We start from the raw sequence: 17403 nt of genomic DNA, 5'->3' as shown, positions 1-17403 counted from the left end.
TAAGTTTTGTAGCTTGCCCCTGCAAATGAAAGCAATGGAAGACAGATCAACAGAATGAAATCTTGTCATTTGCAACTACATGCTACATGAGTGGAGCTAGAGAGTATAATGTTAAGCAAAATAAGTCAGGCAGAGAAAGACAACATAATTTCATTCCTATGTGGAATTTAAGAAACAAAACAAAAAGCAAAGGGAAAAAAAGAGAGACAAACCAAGAAAGACTCTTTTTTTTTTTTTTACGATTTTATTTATTTATTTGACAGAGAAAGAGCGAGAGTGTGTAGCGTTCTCCAGTGTACAAGCAGGGCGAGCAGCAGGTAGAGGGAGTAGGAGAAGCAGGCTTCCCTTTGAGTAGGGAGCCTGATGCAGGGCTTTATCCCAGAACCCTTGGATCATGACCTGAGCCAAAAGCAGACACTTAACAGACTGACCACCCAGGTTCCCCAAGAAACAGACTTAACTAACTATAGAGAACAAACTGATGGCCAATCAGAGGGGAGGAGGAAGGGGGGGGGATGGGTGAAATAGAGGAATGGGATTAAAGAGTGCACTTGTCGGGATCCCTGGGTGGCACAGCGGTTTAGTGCCTGCCTTTGGCCTAGGGCGCGATCCTGGAGACTCGGGATCGAATCCCACATCGGGCTCCCGGTGCATGGAGCCTGCTTCTCCCTCTGCCTGTGTCTCTGCCTCTCTCTCTCTCTCTGTGACTATCATACATAAATAAATAAAAATTAAAAAAAAAAAGAGTGCACTTGTCATGTTGAGCACTGGGTAATATATGGAAGTGTTGAATCACTTATTGTACAGTGAGAATGGGGAAAATTAACAAGGCAGGAAACAACAAATGTTGGAGAGGATGCGGAGAAAAGGGAACCCTCTTACACTGTTGCTGGGAATGTGAACTGGTGCAGCCACTCTGGAAAACTGTGTGGAGGTTCCTCAAAGAGTTAAAAATAGACCTGCCCTACGACCCAGCAATTGCACTGTTGGGGATTTACCCCAAAGATTCAGATGCAATGAAACGTCGGGACACCTGCACCCCGATGTTTCTATCAGCAATGGCCACAATAGCCAAACTGTGGAAGGAGCCTCAGTGTCCATCGAAAGATGAATGGATAAAGAAGATATGGTTTATGTATACAATGGAATATTACTCAGCCATTAGAAACGACAAATACCCACCATTTGCTTCAACGTGGATGGAACTGGAGGGTATTATGCTGAGTGAAATAAGTCAATCGAAGGACAAACAGTGTATGTTCTCATTCATTTGGGGAATATAAATAATAGTGAAAGGGAATGTAAAGGAAGGGAGAAGAAATGTTGGGAAATATCAGGAAGGGAGACAGAACATAAAGACTCCTAACTCGGGGAAACGAACTAGGGGTGGTGGAAGGGGGGAGGAGGGCGGGTGTTGGAGGGGAATGGGTGACGGGCACTGAGGTGGACACTTGACGGGATGAGCACTGGGTGTTTTTCTGTATGTTGGTAAATTGAACACCAATAAAAATTAATTAAAAAAAAAACTAATATACCTGCATGTTTATACTGAAATTAAAATAAAGTAAAATTAAATACTTCTAATTTTTAGTACTCAATTATCTAAAATTATAAGTAATTTTAATTTTAATAACAAAAAAGGAAAGTTTTTAACTTTAGGTTTTAATTAGCATGTTAAACATTTTACCTATTTATAAGTTTCTTGTTTTGTGTGTGTGTGTGTGTGTGTGTGTGTGTGTTTAAGATTTTATTCATGAGAGACACAGAGGGAGGGGCAGAGACATAGGCAGAGGGAGGAGAAGCAGGCTCCATGCAAGGAGCCGGATGTGGCACTCAATCCCAGGACTCTAGGATCACACCCTGAACCGAAGGCAGATGCTCAACCACTGAGCCATCCAGGCGTCCCCTATTTATAAGTTTTTGATTGTGAAATTGTAGCCTTGATTTCAAATATTAGTTTACTCTTTCAGTCCTCTTTTCATCAAAACAATGTCAATTCAAAATACATTAAAATGAAACTAATAACTAAATTATTTTTTTAAATAGGCTTTCTAAAAAGAATGAAGTATTGATACTGGTACAACATGGATGAAACTTTTTTTTTTTTTTAATTTTTATTGGTGTTCAATTTACCAACATACAGAAAAACACCCAGTGCTCATCCCATCAAGTGTCCACCTCAGTGCCCGTCACCCCTTCCCCTCCAACACCCGCCCTCCTCCCCTTCCACCACCCCTAGTTCGTTTCCCCGAGTTAGGAGTCTTTATGTTCTGTCTCCCTTCCTGATATTTCCCAACATTTCTTTTCCCTTCCTTTATATTCCCTTTCACCATTATTCATATTCCCCAAATGAATGAGAACATACACTGTTTGTCCCTCTCCGATTGACTTATTTCACTCAGCATAATACCCTCCAGTTCCATCCACGTTGAAGCAAATGGTGGGTATTTGTCGTTTCTAATTGCTGAGTAATATTCCATTGTATACATAAACCACATCTTTATAACATGGATGAAACTTGAAAACATTATGCTAAGATAGAAGCCAGACACAAAAGACCCACATGCTGCATGATTCTGTTCATAGGAAAGTCTAGAGTAGGAAAATCAATAGAGACAAGTAGATTAGTAGTTGCTTAGGGCTGGTGGCTGATAGGATGGAAAACAGCAGAGTAAAGGGTCCAGAGTTTCTTTGTGATGTGACTAGAATGTTCTAAAATTGACTGTGGTGATGGTTGCACATATCTGTGATTATACTAAAAACAACTCATTGTATACTTTAAATGAGTAGGATATATGGTATGTGAAGTATATCTTAATAAAAGTGTTTTTTAAAAAATAGCCTTGGGACACCTGGGTGACTCAAGGTTGAGCAGCTGCATTCCGCTCAGGGCATGATCCCAGAGTCCCAGGATCGAGTCCCACATCACGTTCCCTGCATGGAGCCTGCTTCTCCCTCTGCCTATGTCTTTGCCTCTCTCTGTGTGTCTCTCATGAATAAATAAATAAAATCTTTTTTAAAAAATTAAAAATAGCCTTTATAAAATTTTGATTGGACATGCCTAACATTTAAAATTGACAAATAGGATTATAGTTTATCATTACAGCTTTTAAGCAATAAAGAATAGTAGAGATAATGAATTTTCTTTTAAGGTATAGCCATATTGAAGTCTCTCAGTTGTTTACAGCTACTGTCCCGTTTAGATGTTCATATTCCTTTCTGGTTGTCTTCCCTACAGTCAATTATCTCTGCCAAAGAGGGCTGCCTGGGTGGCTCAGGGGTTGAGTGTCTGCTTTTGGCTCAGAGCATGATCCTAGGGTCCCCAGATCGAGTCCCACATGGGGCTCCCTATGGGGAGCCTACTTCTCTCTCTGCCTATGTCTCTGCTTCTCTCTCTGTGTCTCTCATGAATAAATTTTTTAAAAATCTTTTAAAAAATTATCTCTGCCAAATAACATGGATTAGAAGTCTACCACTTCCTGTATAACAGAATAGACTTTCCTTCATTCTTTTCTGCTATAAAAACTTAACAAAACTTTCTATTTACAGTAAAGACATGTGAGTAAGAAGAAATAGGTCCTCTGCTTTTATTATCTTAATTATGGCCAGGGTTCTATACTTATATCTTGTTTTCAAGTCTTTAATGTTTGTTTATCTTCCTTCTGATAAATGAAACTGCATTACTTGGTAAATTAAACGTTGTGGGGCATAAATTTGTAAATTCAGAATGATATTTTAAAGTCCATGTTACAATTTTTTTTTTAAGATGTTATTTATTTATTCATGAGAGAGAATGAGAGGCAGAGACACAGGCAGAGGGAGAAGCAGGCTCCATGCAGGGAGCCTGATGTGGAACTCGATCCCGGGACCTCAAGATCATACCCTGGGCTGAAGGCAGATGCTAAACTGCTGAGCCACCCAGAGATTCCCCCCATTCTAACAATTTAAAAATTGTTCTATAAATAATGATGAAATTATTTTTAAGTATAAATAACAGATTTTGCCTCTTTACAGGATTTTCTATTGTCATAATGTCAATATGGCCATATCTCCAAAAGGTTAGTACATTTCAATCTGTTATTCTATTAAGTAGCTACAATGACAGTAACTCTTATGTAGTTAAGAGTTTTCTTAAGAGTCTCTTTGGTATTTTATTGATTTAATCCTTACTAGAGTCACTTGAGATAATAATTCCCCAGAAGAGGCTTAGGTAAGGTGATCTAATGTTTTACTGTGCAAACTAGAACACTCTTGAAGTGAAGGGAGTACTTATCAGGAAAACAGGATTATACCTGGACGGTCCCAGGCAAATGTAGATGTGTGGTCACCTACCTATTCGGCATTTGCACATCCCATCAGTACCCACTCCTTGATAAAAAAGAAATTATACACAGTCTGAATTCCCAAAATGTACAGTTCTATGGAATAATTTTGTGCTTTCCTGTAGAATTAATTTGTCAGGTGACATTGGGTTTTTTTTTTTTTTAAGATTTTATTTATTCATGAGAGATACAGAGAGAATGAGAGGTAGAGACACAAGCAGAGGGAGAAGCAGGCTCCATGCAGGGAGCCGGACATGGGACTCGATCCTGGGTCCCCAGGATCATGCCCTGGGCTGAAGGTGGCGTTAAACCACTGAGCCACCCGGCTGCCCTGTCAGGCGACATTGTAAAAAGAATAGATAATATATGTATTTTGATGCTGTGGTTACTAGATGGGAAGGAGGGAGTGACAAAAAGAAGCAAGTTTAGCAAGTACCCTGACATCAGTTAATCATCAAGTCCTGCCAGTTCTATCTTTTTTTAAAAAAATATATTTGACATATAGGATGATGTAATTATCTGTCAATTCTATCTTAAGTCTCCAGTAAGAAACTTGCTGAAAATCAGTAAATAAGTTGCAGACATAATTCATCTATAACAGTATTTCAGTTAAGGGTCTTGATGGAAAAAAAAAAGGGGGGGTCTTGATGGAGTTCCTCCGTACTCTCCAACCTCTTATTCACTCCTTAAACTGGTAGGATCTGATTAACTCCTCTGCTGCCTTGAAACTGCCCTCATCAAGGTCTTCAATGATTTAATTGCTGATCAAATAGATACTTTTCACTCCTTTAGGTGACATTTGGGTAGCATTTGACATTGTTGTCCTCTCCCTGCTTCTGAAAACCCTCTCTTAGCTTCCATACATTTCTCTATCCTGGCTTTCCCCTTACATATTTGTTCTTAAATTCTTTTGTAAGTCTTCTTTATCAACCTGTTCCTTCTATGTTGGTTTTCCCCAGAGGTTGGGCTATGTATGTATGTGTGTTGTAGCCTAAATCCTAAGCCTTAGCCCACGTTATATCAATACCCAACAATTTGTTAGACATACCTACTTGAATGAACCTAGCTTCCTAGGGTCTTTATACATTTTCTTTTTTTTCTGGAATGCTTTCCCTCCCTTCATCTCTCCTTTCCTCTGTCCTTCCTTTCCACCCTACTTCCCGATTATCTTTTATTCATTCTTCAAGGCTTTGTTCCAGTGTCACCTCTTCTGAAAAGCCTTCCCTGATTGTTCCCCAACCCAGTTAGTTAGGTTTTCCTATTCGCTTCAATACCCCCATTATCATTATCATTTATCATTGAATGTTATAAAAGTCTGTTTTTAGAGAGTTAACTTCCCTACCAGATTGTTAGGATGGTCAGATGGCTTCAATAAAAATACTAGACATATTTGATGAATACTTAGAGATTTAAAATAATGCCTGTGATTCAAGAAGCTTATTGACATTTCATATTTCATTTTAGATTTTTTTAGTTTCTATGAATGTTTAACTTTTTGAAAATGCTGACTTTTAAAATGACAGATATTTTAAAATAAATATAAGGACAGAAATACAAATTTCATTTTTACTGATTTGGTGCCACATTTTCAGTGCTATTTTGAAATTTATTTGAAAATTAATCAAAAAATTATATTACATGAAATTATTACCCATGATGCTAAAAATTCTTTTCTTACTGGCAGAGTTACTAGATTTAAAGCAAGATATTTAACAATTCTAGAGCAATATCTTCTTTGCCAAAAATATATTTCCATATATCAAAACTCTTTTTATTTCCATGGTCCCTGTATTCAATCTGTTTAACCTCAAAATTATCAAAGGGAAGATATTTAAAGTAATTCAGTCTACTCAGCACAATATGTTGAATTTTGAAAAGGTACACTCCTTTCTCCAGAAATTTGAAATTTCTTCAAAGAAATTGAAGAAATTTGAAATTTCTTCAAAGGTAAATTTAGTAAGTACATGAACTTGTAACTATTTCTCCAGCAACACAAAAAGAGTTTCATTAAAGAACTTACCAACTAATTTTCTCAAGTTATTTCATAACAATAGTGAAAGCTCAGTACGTGCCAGGTAAAGTACTAAGACTTTCACCTCTTGATATTCATAACAATGTTGTGAAATGATTATTATCACTCCTGTTGGACAGATGAAGAAAGTTAGGTAGCTTGTCCAAGGTCACACAGCTAGAAAATGACAGAGCCAAACCTATCTGAAACTAAAATCTGATTCTTAACCACAGTGCTGTGTTACCTACTATCTTAATAAAACTGACATATTAGTAAAAACAAAGTACTAAGAAATATTAGTTTTTATACTGTATAGGTAACATTCATTAAGTGCATATATATGCTGACATTGCCCTAAACACTACACATGTATTGGCTCAAATAATTTTTTTTTAAGATCTTATTTATTTATTCATGAGAGACACAGAGAGAGGCAGAGACATAGGCAGAGGGAGAAGCAGGCTTCTCACAGGGAGTCTGATGTGGGACTCGATTCCCAGACTGGGATCACTCCCTGAGCCGAAGGCAGACGCTCAACCACTGAGCAACCCAGGCATCCCTGGCTCAAATAATTCTTATAACAACTCTCTGAAGTTATCTTCATTTGATAGATAAGAAATTAAAGATTGTGATCCCCCCTCCCCACCCCAGCTACTCAAATGCCAGATAAGTAAAACATGGTTTGGAAACTCCTTGGTGATGAAACTCAGTTTGGAAACTCTGTATTAACTCATCTTTGTATCCATATTGCCTAGCACAGTTTTTGTCACAGGGAAGGATTCAACGACTGTTAGTTAATAAGCAATAATCTATAAGTAGATTATTAAAGAGGCTTGGAACACCCATTTTCATGTCTTAATTCCCCAATCAAAGCATGAAGATTTCTAGAACTTTGTCAATATTTTAACATATTTAGAGAATAATGTTTTGAAATTCAATACCATGTACTTTGGAGTTTAGGAAGGGTTTTGGTTTTTTTCTTTTTTTTCTTTTTTTTCTTTTTTCAGAGCAGATACACATCCAACTTTCACTCAAGTGTACAAAACCAAACAAGTTAATTACAGATGATTACCAAATAATATACATCCATAAAGGTCTAAAAGTATGGGTGTGGGGCGCCTGGGGTGGCTCAGCTAGTTAAGAGAACAGCTCTTGATTTCAGCTCAGGCCATGATCTCAGGATTGTGCAATAAAGCCCTGTGTGGGACTCTGCTCAAAGCAGAGTCTGCTTGAGATTTTCCTTCCTCCTGTTTTGAATGAATGAATGAATGAATGAATGAATAAAATATTTTTTAAAAAGTTTGGGTGCATGTGTGTGAGAGAGAGAGATGGTTTCAGAGAGAAAGAGAGAGGCAGGCAGGCAGACAGACATGGGCTGTTAGGGGGATGTTTCTAATTAAAAAGAAAAAAAAAAAAAGAAATTCTGGAAGACTTCCCAAAATCAGTTACACGAGAGCTGAGTTTTGAAGGTCTGCAGAAGTTGGTTTCCTAAAGAAAAGGTGGAAGCCAGGGAATTGGAGGTTGGGAAGGCATTGCTGGTGGAAGGGGGCAGTAGAGAAACCAGCACAAAGGCTTGGAGGCAAAGAATTTGACTCATTTTGGAAACTTCAAACAGTTCTATGTGGCTGGAAGTTAGAATTAGGGGAAGGGTACATGCAGAGAGAGAAGTTGAGCGAAGAGAGACAGTGGCCAATTTATGAGCTAGTTTTCCATAATAAGCAGTTTGGATTTTATTCTGAAGACAGTATGGTAGAGATAACCAGAGGTGGCCAGAGGACCAGAAATAAGATACTGTTACTACTTTAATAGAAACACACATGAGCACAGATAACAGTTCAACCGCTGAAGTGATACCTTCTGTTACAGTGTAGAACCTGTATCTCTTAAAACATTTTACTTTCCTGTTGCAATTCTAGCAGAATTCTAGAAGGTTCCAGTTTTCCAGTCACTGTAAAGAATAGAAGCCAATTAAAATAAAAGTTTCTATTGGTCTCTGAAAAATATTGTTAATATTGTAAGCCATCCCTGAGAGTCAGCTTCTGTCCATGAGACGGATACTTGACTTGATATCTGAAAAGACATTTTCATCCTTTTTCTTTCAAACCACTACACATTTATCTTAAATTGAATTTTTACTGCTTTTTAAAAAATTAATTAAATTTTATGACATGAAGTTATTTTATATTTTAATAGATCAAAGGAACTAAAAGGTAATATGGGTAGAAAATAAAAACCAGAGTGCCTAAAATAAGAGATATTTTTCAGGCTAGAACTTTAATATTGTGTATCATTATACATAATTACTCATTTCTCATCCCCTGCAAGAAAATGTACCTAAATATTTCCATTTTAAACTACTTAAAAATATCTTTAGAAAAGATAAGGCTATGGTTTTCTTTAAGTTGTTCTACCATTTGGGATCCCTGAGTGGCGCAGCGGTTTGGCGCCTGCCTTTATCCCAGGGCGCGATCCTGGAGACCCAGGATCGAATCCCACATCGGGCTCCCGGTGCATGGAGCCTGCTTCTCCCTCTGCCTGTGTCTCTGCCTCTCTCTCTCTCTGTGACTATCATAAATAAATAAAAATAAAAATAAATTAAAAAAAAAAAAAAGTTGTTCTACCATTTAACTTATGTATGTTTAATCTCACTTCCTAAATTTAATGGTTCTTATTTTTCCAAATTCCTGTATAGGAATACCGTATATATATATTTTTTAATCTGTCAATTTATTCCATAGTCTCTTTTGTAAGCTAAAATTTTATTTTCTGAAAGTATTTCATTTTCTGAATTTAATCATTTGGTTTTTTTCCTCAACATTCATCATGATATATAAACCCTCTTTCAGTGTCTATGTTGAATGGAAGAATTAGTATATTAGTAATAGGTTTTTTTGTTTTTTTTTTTTAAGATTTTACTTATTCATGAGAGAGACAGAGAGAGAGAGAGGCAGAGACACAGGCAGAAGGAGAAGCAGACTCCATGCAGGGATCCCGACTTGGGACTCCATCCTGGGACTTGATCCTGGGACTCGATCTTGGGACTCCAGGATCATGCCCTGGGCAAAAGGCAGGTGCTAAACCGCTGAGCCACCCAGGGATCCCAGTAATAGGTTTAATGAGAGAATTGCCTTTCAGCTTTTGTGTTTTTGTTCTTTGTAAGCATTTGACTACTGTGCGTAATTAAAAAATAAAAAATACATTTACAGTGCTAATGGATATTTAGCTTATGGAGTAGTATAAGTCTAAGTAATTGTATTTACATTATAAGAATTAAAGAATGGCATGCTATTTTTATGATGCTCTTGTTTTATATATATAATGTGATTTGGGTATTTTTTGTGATTCATTTTTTAACAAGATTTTTTATGAACCAGAAATTCCCATAATCATTCTAAAAAATGAAGTTTCCCAAGGATTTTTCCTACTGTGTAGTGAATTGGTAACACATTTAATTGTAATGTTAGAAGTTTGAATCTCTTACTATACGTAATAGTGTTATAAAACTTTTATGTTAGAATTACTGTTTTTTATTTCTTTTTTTTTTTTAAGATTTTATTTATTGATTCATAGAGACAGAGAGAGAGAGGCAGAGACACAGGCAGAGGGAGAAGCAGGCTCATGCAGAGAGCCTGACGTGGGACTCGATCCAGGGTCTCCAGGATCACGCCCAGGGCTGCAGGCAGCACTAAACTGCTGTGCCACCGGGACTACCCTGTTTTTTATTTCTTTAAAAAGAAATGTTACATGGTCTGAAAAATATAAGTTTTAAACTTTACTTTTCTTGGATAACAATTCTTAAAGCATTATTATACTTTTTTTCTGCAGATTGATCAGACAGCTGATGCAAGTTTTTTGGGCTGGGTTATTGCTTCATTTAGTCTTGGCCAAATGGTAGCTTCACCTGTATTTGGTTTGTGGTCTAATTATAGACCAAGAAAAGAACCTCTTATCATCTCTCTCTCCATTTCGGTCGCCGCTAACTGCCTCTACGCCTATGTCCACGTTCCAGCCTCTCATAATAAATACTACATGTTGGTTGCTCGTGGATTGCTGGGATTTGGAGCAGGTAATATGTATGTATGTATATGTTTAGCTGTGTCCAATTCACATTCACCCTGACATTTATGGCCCTCTCTCACCTGATGTCACCACTTCTCAATCTCATATCTTTACATATAGATCTCTCATTGCAAATAGACAAATACCTTTACTATTATTTTGGCTTTGCTTGCTCATGATGTTTCCATTACCTATAGTTTCTTTATTCTGTTCCCATCATTCTTTATCCTTCAAGATTCAGCTCAAATTCTACATCTTCCATAAAGCTTTCTTAGGTAACACAGACCCTTCCTTTTTCTAGCATGTCTGTGACACCTGCTTATATACTGTTGTGTACTGTTTTCATCCTTTATTACCAGCTATACAGTAAACTTTTTATAATTAGAGATAATTTATGACTTCCTAAAATATTCTGTAATCCCCTGCAGAGTCTCCTGAACATAGTAAGAACTCAATACATTTTTTTAAAAATCAAATTGATAGTGGATTTCTTTCTCTGTTTCTTATATTTTCGGTCCTAATCATGCAGAGTTTGTAACATCCTTGTTTTAAAATCAGTTGTGGCAATTAGTATTATGCTGTTCACTCTGTGCTTTCTCCATATTTAACGAAGAAAAAAAGTAGCATTTCTATAATGCCATATTTTCATTTTCATTTATTCAGATCTTTAATTGTGTTTTCATGTTACTAAAAGCAATATTTTCCATTAATTGATACGTTTGCTCAGTGTACATGCTTTGTATGATCATAAAAAGGAAGTAGTGATATTTGTTCTGTATAAAGCCAAATTAAATTGAATTTTATATGAAGAATAATTTCTTTTACTTGGAATTATTGTATCTTTTTTTAGGAAATGTAGCAGTGATTAGATCATATATTGCTGGTGCTACTTCCCTTCAGGAAAGAACAAGTTCAATGGCAAATACTAGTGCATGTCAAGCATTAGGTTTTATTCTAGGTCCAGGTAGGTATTTTTCACATGTCATTACTTGGGAGTTACATGGGAAAACTTTTGAGGTTCAAGTGTTAAATGGAATCTAAGTATAAAACCTCATAGCTGAAAAGAAACTGGTATTTTTTGATCCAGCAGGAGGCTAGGCTCTTTATATGTGTTAACAAATGTCCTCTAAAGTAAATGATATGTTTCATTTTACAGATTAAGACACTAAGGCATAGAGAATCTAAGTAAGTTATTTAAGGTCAGCCAGATAGCAAATAGGAAATATGAGGTTCAAACCTAACTCTGACCCCTAAGTATATGTTCTGTGAAATAATCATTTAGCTAGACATCTCCATAATATTTTGCTTTTTTCCCCATTTATTAGAAACAAAATTCTTTTGACTGAAGGATTTGAGGAAACTTATGAGGTTCTTTACTCTTTTGCTCTTTGCCCATACCTTTCAGACTTTTCTAAGGTTGAAGAAAATGAAAGAATTTTTAAAGATTTATTTACTTATTTATTTGAGAAAGGGGGAGCACAAGTGAGAGAAGAGGCAGAGGGAGAGGGAGAACCAGACTCCCCACTGAGCACAGAGCCTGACTCAAGGCTCCATCCCAGGAGCCTAGGATCATGATCTGAGCCAAAGGCAGATGCTTAACTGACTGAACCACCCAGGTGCTCCCCAAATGAAGGATTTTTAAAAGGCTATTTAAAGACTATTCTTTGGGGATCCCTGGGTGGCTCAGCAGTTTGGCGCCTGCCTTCAGCCCAGGGCTTAATTCTGGAGTCCCAGGGTTGGGTCCCGCGTTGGGCTCCCTGCATGGAGCCTGCTTCTCCCTCTGCCTGTGTCTCTGCCTCTCTCTCTGTGTCTTTCATGAATAAATAAATAAAATCTTTTAAAAATAATAAAAAATAAAAAAAATAAAGCCTGTTCTTCCAAATCTTCATTTGAACTATGAGTGTAAAACAATACTAATGAGATTTAAAATTCCCCAAGACAAGTAGATTTCTGCAGATTCATAGATTAGTAATTTTTATGCTTAGAAAAACATTGAAAAACCATGTAATTGGCTGATACTATGAATATTGCAGTTTCAAATATCATCACTTTGAATCCAGCTCAGTTTACTTCATCATTAATATCCCACCCTTACACCCTGTTTCCATTACTTTCTTTTAGGTAGCCAAGAAAAAGCTCTATAAAAGAGAGTCTGGTTTATCCTTCATCAAAATCTAAAGTTTCAGTTTAGTATTCTGGAGTAAAATATAAGCACAAATGTAGAATAATTGTATCTATGACTATATTATAAAATACATGAGGACAGGGCAGCCCGGGTGGCTCAGCAGTTTAGTGCCTCCTTCAGTCCAAGGCATGATCCTGGGATGAGGTCCCACATTGGGCTCCCTGCATGGAGCCTGCTTCTCCCTCTGCCTATGTCTCTGCCTCTCTCTCATGAATAAATAGTCTTTAAAATATGTATGTATGTATATATATATATATATATAGACATAGTCTGGGTCTTTTTCATTTATCCCTCTACCCTCAGTATCTAGCACAGTACTTGATATAGACTTAGGTTCTCAGTAAATATTTTGACCACATAAGTATTTTAAAGATTAAATAATGATAAAGTAAAGTACATGAGGTAAAAGCATGTAATAAATCTCATATAGCATTTTATTTTACTTTATTTTTATTTTTATTTTTTTTAAGATTTTATTTATTTATTAATGAGAGACACAAAGAGAGGAAAAGAGGGGCCGAGACACAGGCAGAGGGAGAAGCAGGCTCCACGCAGGGAGCCTGATGCGGGACTCGATCCTGGAACTCAATTCGGGGACTCCAAGATCACGCCCTGGGCCGAAGGCAGGGGCTAAACCACTGAGCCACGAAGGGATCCCCTCATATAGCATTTTAGAGCCAAGAAAACACGTTTAGAGGCAGTATCAGCTAGTATAAAGGCAGACAGGACATTAGGAAAAAAAAAAAAGACCACTAAAATTTATATCACCTCGTTCATTGATTTGTCACATTTTCAACCTAAGAATACAGGAAATAATCAAAAAAGGAAAAGAGAGGCAAAAATTATTTTAAAGGTTACCTTATTTAAATATTTTATATTATATATAGATGAGTAAATGTAGGCCTGAAGAGGATTAGATGACCTTTCCTGTAAATAACCACATTAACAGCACTAGCATTTGTTGAATGCTTACTATGTGCTAGATACTATTGTAAGTGTTTTATGTATAGTATATTACTTCATTCTTACCTTAAGGTTACATGTAAATTATGAGAACAGCCAGTTGTAGAATCTAAATCAGGAAAGCAAACTAGTACTCTTCCAATCTGAGTTTTGCTGTAGAGCCAAAATTTTAAAAATATATAGAATTTAAATACTATATGCACAGTGACAATTAGAAATATTGACTTAAAACATGACATTCTATTTCTTAAAATGAAGTTGTGATTTATTTATGGAAGAAATTGGATAATTTAGATTTCCTGTGGAGATATTTTTTAAAAAGGAAGATACTGACAAGTTACTTCAGATATAATACTTTGTGAATGCATGTACATCAGTATTTCCCAACCTTTTTCTCATTGTTGTCCCTCAATGGAGCCATTTTAGGCATTTTTTTTTTCCCTAGTACCACAGGTCAATTGTATATCTTTTATGTACTGTTATGAATGTCTATGCTTTATACAGAAAAAGTAATATTTTGTCCCCTTCCCCGAACTTTCTTGCCTCTATTGAGATGCATGATATAGATAATCCCATAATGTTGCTTCCAATCTCATGGTAAATGTCTTTCAGAGTTTTTTAGCTTCTGCTTCCTACTTACTAATTCATCTGTATACATTTTATTTTATTAAGTTTTTCAGACTTGTTTTGCACTCATTGGAGAAAAGGGCGTGACATGGGATACCATTAAGCTACAGATAAACATGTATACAGCACCAGTTTTACTTGGCGCATTCCTGGGAGTTTTAAATATTATTCTGATCCTTATTCTATTAAGGTAATTAGGTATAAGTGATAAACTACCTTTTTAGATTGTGAAATTAAATAAGCATTATCATTAATGGAAGATAATTATTCCTATAAAGCCTTTATTTGGCTTTTGATGTCCATAGTTGTGTTCATGTTTTTTCGATCAGCTAATAAATATAGTACTCATAACTGCTTGATATAGTTACTTGATATAGTACTACTTGATATATTAACTATAGATTTCTAAGTAGGGAATAGCATGAAAGCAGCATTTAAGTAGATTAAGGATTGGTATCAACCTTAAATACAAAAGTTACTTATATCTCTCTTATCTTTTATATATTAGAAGAGATTTTTATAAAACTACAGACGTTTTATTACTTTATATTTCTTTGGACTACTCTCTATCCAAGGACCCAAAAACATTTATAAAAAATGTTTAAAATCACTGGAAAACTTCAATATTTATTAAAGTAGATCATGTATGCTTTTGAATGAATATTATTTCTCATTTATATGATAATATAATAAGAATTGTAACTTGTATCTTTTAAATTTTGTTGGTTATATTTCATTGGTAATAATTTTCATTTCTCAGTAGTCAGTAAAAGGAACTGTATCAGAATGTGCAAAAATAGAAGGCTACTAAAATTATAATCATTTATTATACTAAGTTTTTATTGGATACAATACTTATGTTTTTCTTTTTATTTATTTATTTTTTAATTAATTTTTATTGGTGTTCAATTTACCAACATACAGAAAAACACCCAGTGCTCATATGTTTTTCTTTTTAAGAGAACATCATGTGGATGACTCAGGACGACAGTGTAAAAATGTTAATTTTGAAGAAGGTACTGTTAACCTGTTTGACTAATGACTGTAACATTATCAAAATGTATCTGATGATTCTGTTTGATATTTACTTGGATTTTGCTTCTGGGGTTAGTACAGTGGGTGACTGGGGAGGATCTTCAAAGTAGAAAGTTACTTAAATTGATTATTTTTTTAAAACAAGCATGCCCAGATCAATTATTTGGTGTTCATGATTGGTAAGGTTAAAACCATGGCTAAAAATCACTTCATCTTGTTTGTAAAGAGCCAATATCCTAAAATCCTCCAGTTCTTTGGAATGATTTCAGTAACTTTCCTACCAAATGTATCTTTCTATCTCAAGCATTTCTTTCTTTTTTTTTTTTTTAAGATTTTATTTATTTATTCATGAGAGACACAGGCAGAGGGAGAAGCAGGCTCTCTGCAGGGAGCCCTACATCTCCAGGATCAATCCCAGGTGTCCAGGATCAGACCCTGGGCTGAAGGCGGCGCTAAACCACTGAGCCACCTGGGCTGCCCATCTCAAGCATTTCTTTACTTCGTCATGGGAATGGATTTGTCTTTTGTATTTGTATTTTAATTTTTTTTTTTTTTTTTTTTTGGATACTCTACAAAGGTACACTTTCATCCCTTAGATCTTTCTTTGGTTCAGAAGTAGGGACCCAATCTGGTCAGTAGGTATATTTTAGTAAATAAACCATTATTTCAGTACTAATTAGTCCTCCTTTGGGAGTGTCCCCCTCTGTGCAAAAGATTGCAACTCAGTTCTTGCCTTTAAGGAGTTTGTGAAGTTGTGAAAAAGACATAGTGTTATTTTACCAAGTACTTTTATAGCCATTTTATTTAATTTTCACAATAAAACTAGTGGAAGATAAAGTTAAAAGTAGTAAGGTGGAGAGCAGAGTGGTGAGGAATGTTAGTAAGTTTTTGAAAAAAGTATGACAATAGATTCCATGTGAGACTAATCCAGATATGTGAAGGTCTGAACTAGGACAGCAACTTAAGAACAGAGAAGGGATAGATGTGAGTTTTGAAGAAAAAAAATATCAAGATTCTTGATAGTTTGTATAGGGAATATTAAGGAATAGGGGGAGTTGTTGAAGAGGTCTATCGGGTTTTGAGTCTAAATAAATGAGAGAATGGGAGAGAACAAGAATTTAGGAAGGGACATTGGCTGAACATAGAAAATGATTTCTAAGCTCAATCTACTGCTATACCAGAACAACTAAAAAATGCTGGAGTCATTTGTAATTTTGGCAACAGAGATCAAAGCTAGAGGTACAAATTTTGGAGTAAGCCAGTGATAAACACTACAATAAAGAGAATGAGAGAAAAATGGAAAGGAAGGGGTAGATGAATCAAGTGTGGCAACATACTGTTGAATATAGGGGCTGAATATATTTAAAATAAAGGAAAGGAAAGGAAGGAAGGAAAGAATGGTGAGGAAATACCAGCAGGGAGTATAAGCTGTTTTGCTTAAAATGTGAGAAATAGGATGCTAATTAAAAGACCTATCAGGTTAAAGGAATGAACAAGTAGAGAGGGTGAGTGTAAGATGCTGAGAAAAGGAAGATACATCAAAAGCAAAATCTTTCAGAAGTTGGAAGGGAATAACAATATCGATCAGTGCTTCGCGGACTTTTAACATGCTTATTAGAAAGCACTTGGAAACCTTGTTAAAATGCCACTTCTGGATCAGTGGGCCTGGAGAGAGGTCTAACTAGGGTTGCCAGATAAAACACAGGACAGCCAATTGAATTTGAATAATTTTTTAGTATAAATATGTCCCATCCAGTTAAATTTAGATTTCTGAAAAGCAATGAGTAATCTTTTAGTATAAATATGCCTCAAATATTTCATCAAACATTATTTTTCTTCATCAAACATTCCTATATTTAAATTTCAAATATTGCACGGAAAATACTTAAAGTTGTTGTTTATCACAAATTCAAACTTAACTGGATATTGTGTATTTTTATGTACTAAATCTGGCAAACCTAGTGAGATTCTGAGAATCTACATTATAATAAAGCTATCATGGGAGCTGATGCTGCTGGTCTATGAACCATACTGGGGAGCAGAGTTCTTGAACCACACTGTCCAATATGGTAACCACCAGCTATATTTGGCTATTTAAATTTAAATTAAATGACATTTAAGAAATCCCTCAATCACAGTAGCAACATTTCAAGTGTTTAATTATGGGTATGTGGCTAGTGGCTGTCTTAGGCAACATGGTG

At 35.8% G+C, this 17403-nt stretch overlaps 1 protein-coding gene across 4 annotated transcripts in view; it reads left to right on the top strand.

Annotated features, from left to right (window-relative positions):
* The window catches only part of MFSD8 (major facilitator superfamily domain containing 8), a 42525-nt gene that overhangs the window by 9818 nt on the left and 15304 nt on the right, over positions 1 to 17403 (top strand). For 3 of the 4 annotated variants that reach the window (XM_041758042.1, XM_041758045.1, XM_041758044.1), the window contains 5 exons: positions 4015 to 4058; positions 10159 to 10399; positions 11243 to 11356; positions 14213 to 14357; positions 15128 to 15183. In XM_041758042.1, the coding sequence (XP_041613976.1) occupies positions 4015 to 4058; positions 10159 to 10399; positions 11243 to 11356; positions 14213 to 14357; positions 15128 to 15183 (600 nt within the window). The remainder of the gene's footprint in view (positions 1 to 4014; positions 4059 to 10158; positions 10400 to 11242; positions 11357 to 14212; positions 14358 to 15127; positions 15184 to 17403) is intronic. The other variant, XM_041758043.1, reaches the window with a different exon arrangement.

The sequence above is a fragment of the Vulpes lagopus genome, chromosome 6, assembly GCF_018345385.1.
Source record: "Vulpes lagopus strain Blue_001 chromosome 6, ASM1834538v1, whole genome shotgun sequence".
In the NCBI taxonomy this organism is placed as follows: Eukaryota; Metazoa; Chordata; class Mammalia; order Carnivora; family Canidae; genus Vulpes; species Vulpes lagopus.
The sequence above is the reverse complement of the archived record's forward strand: the minus strand, read 5'-3'. Positions and strand labels throughout refer to the sequence as shown.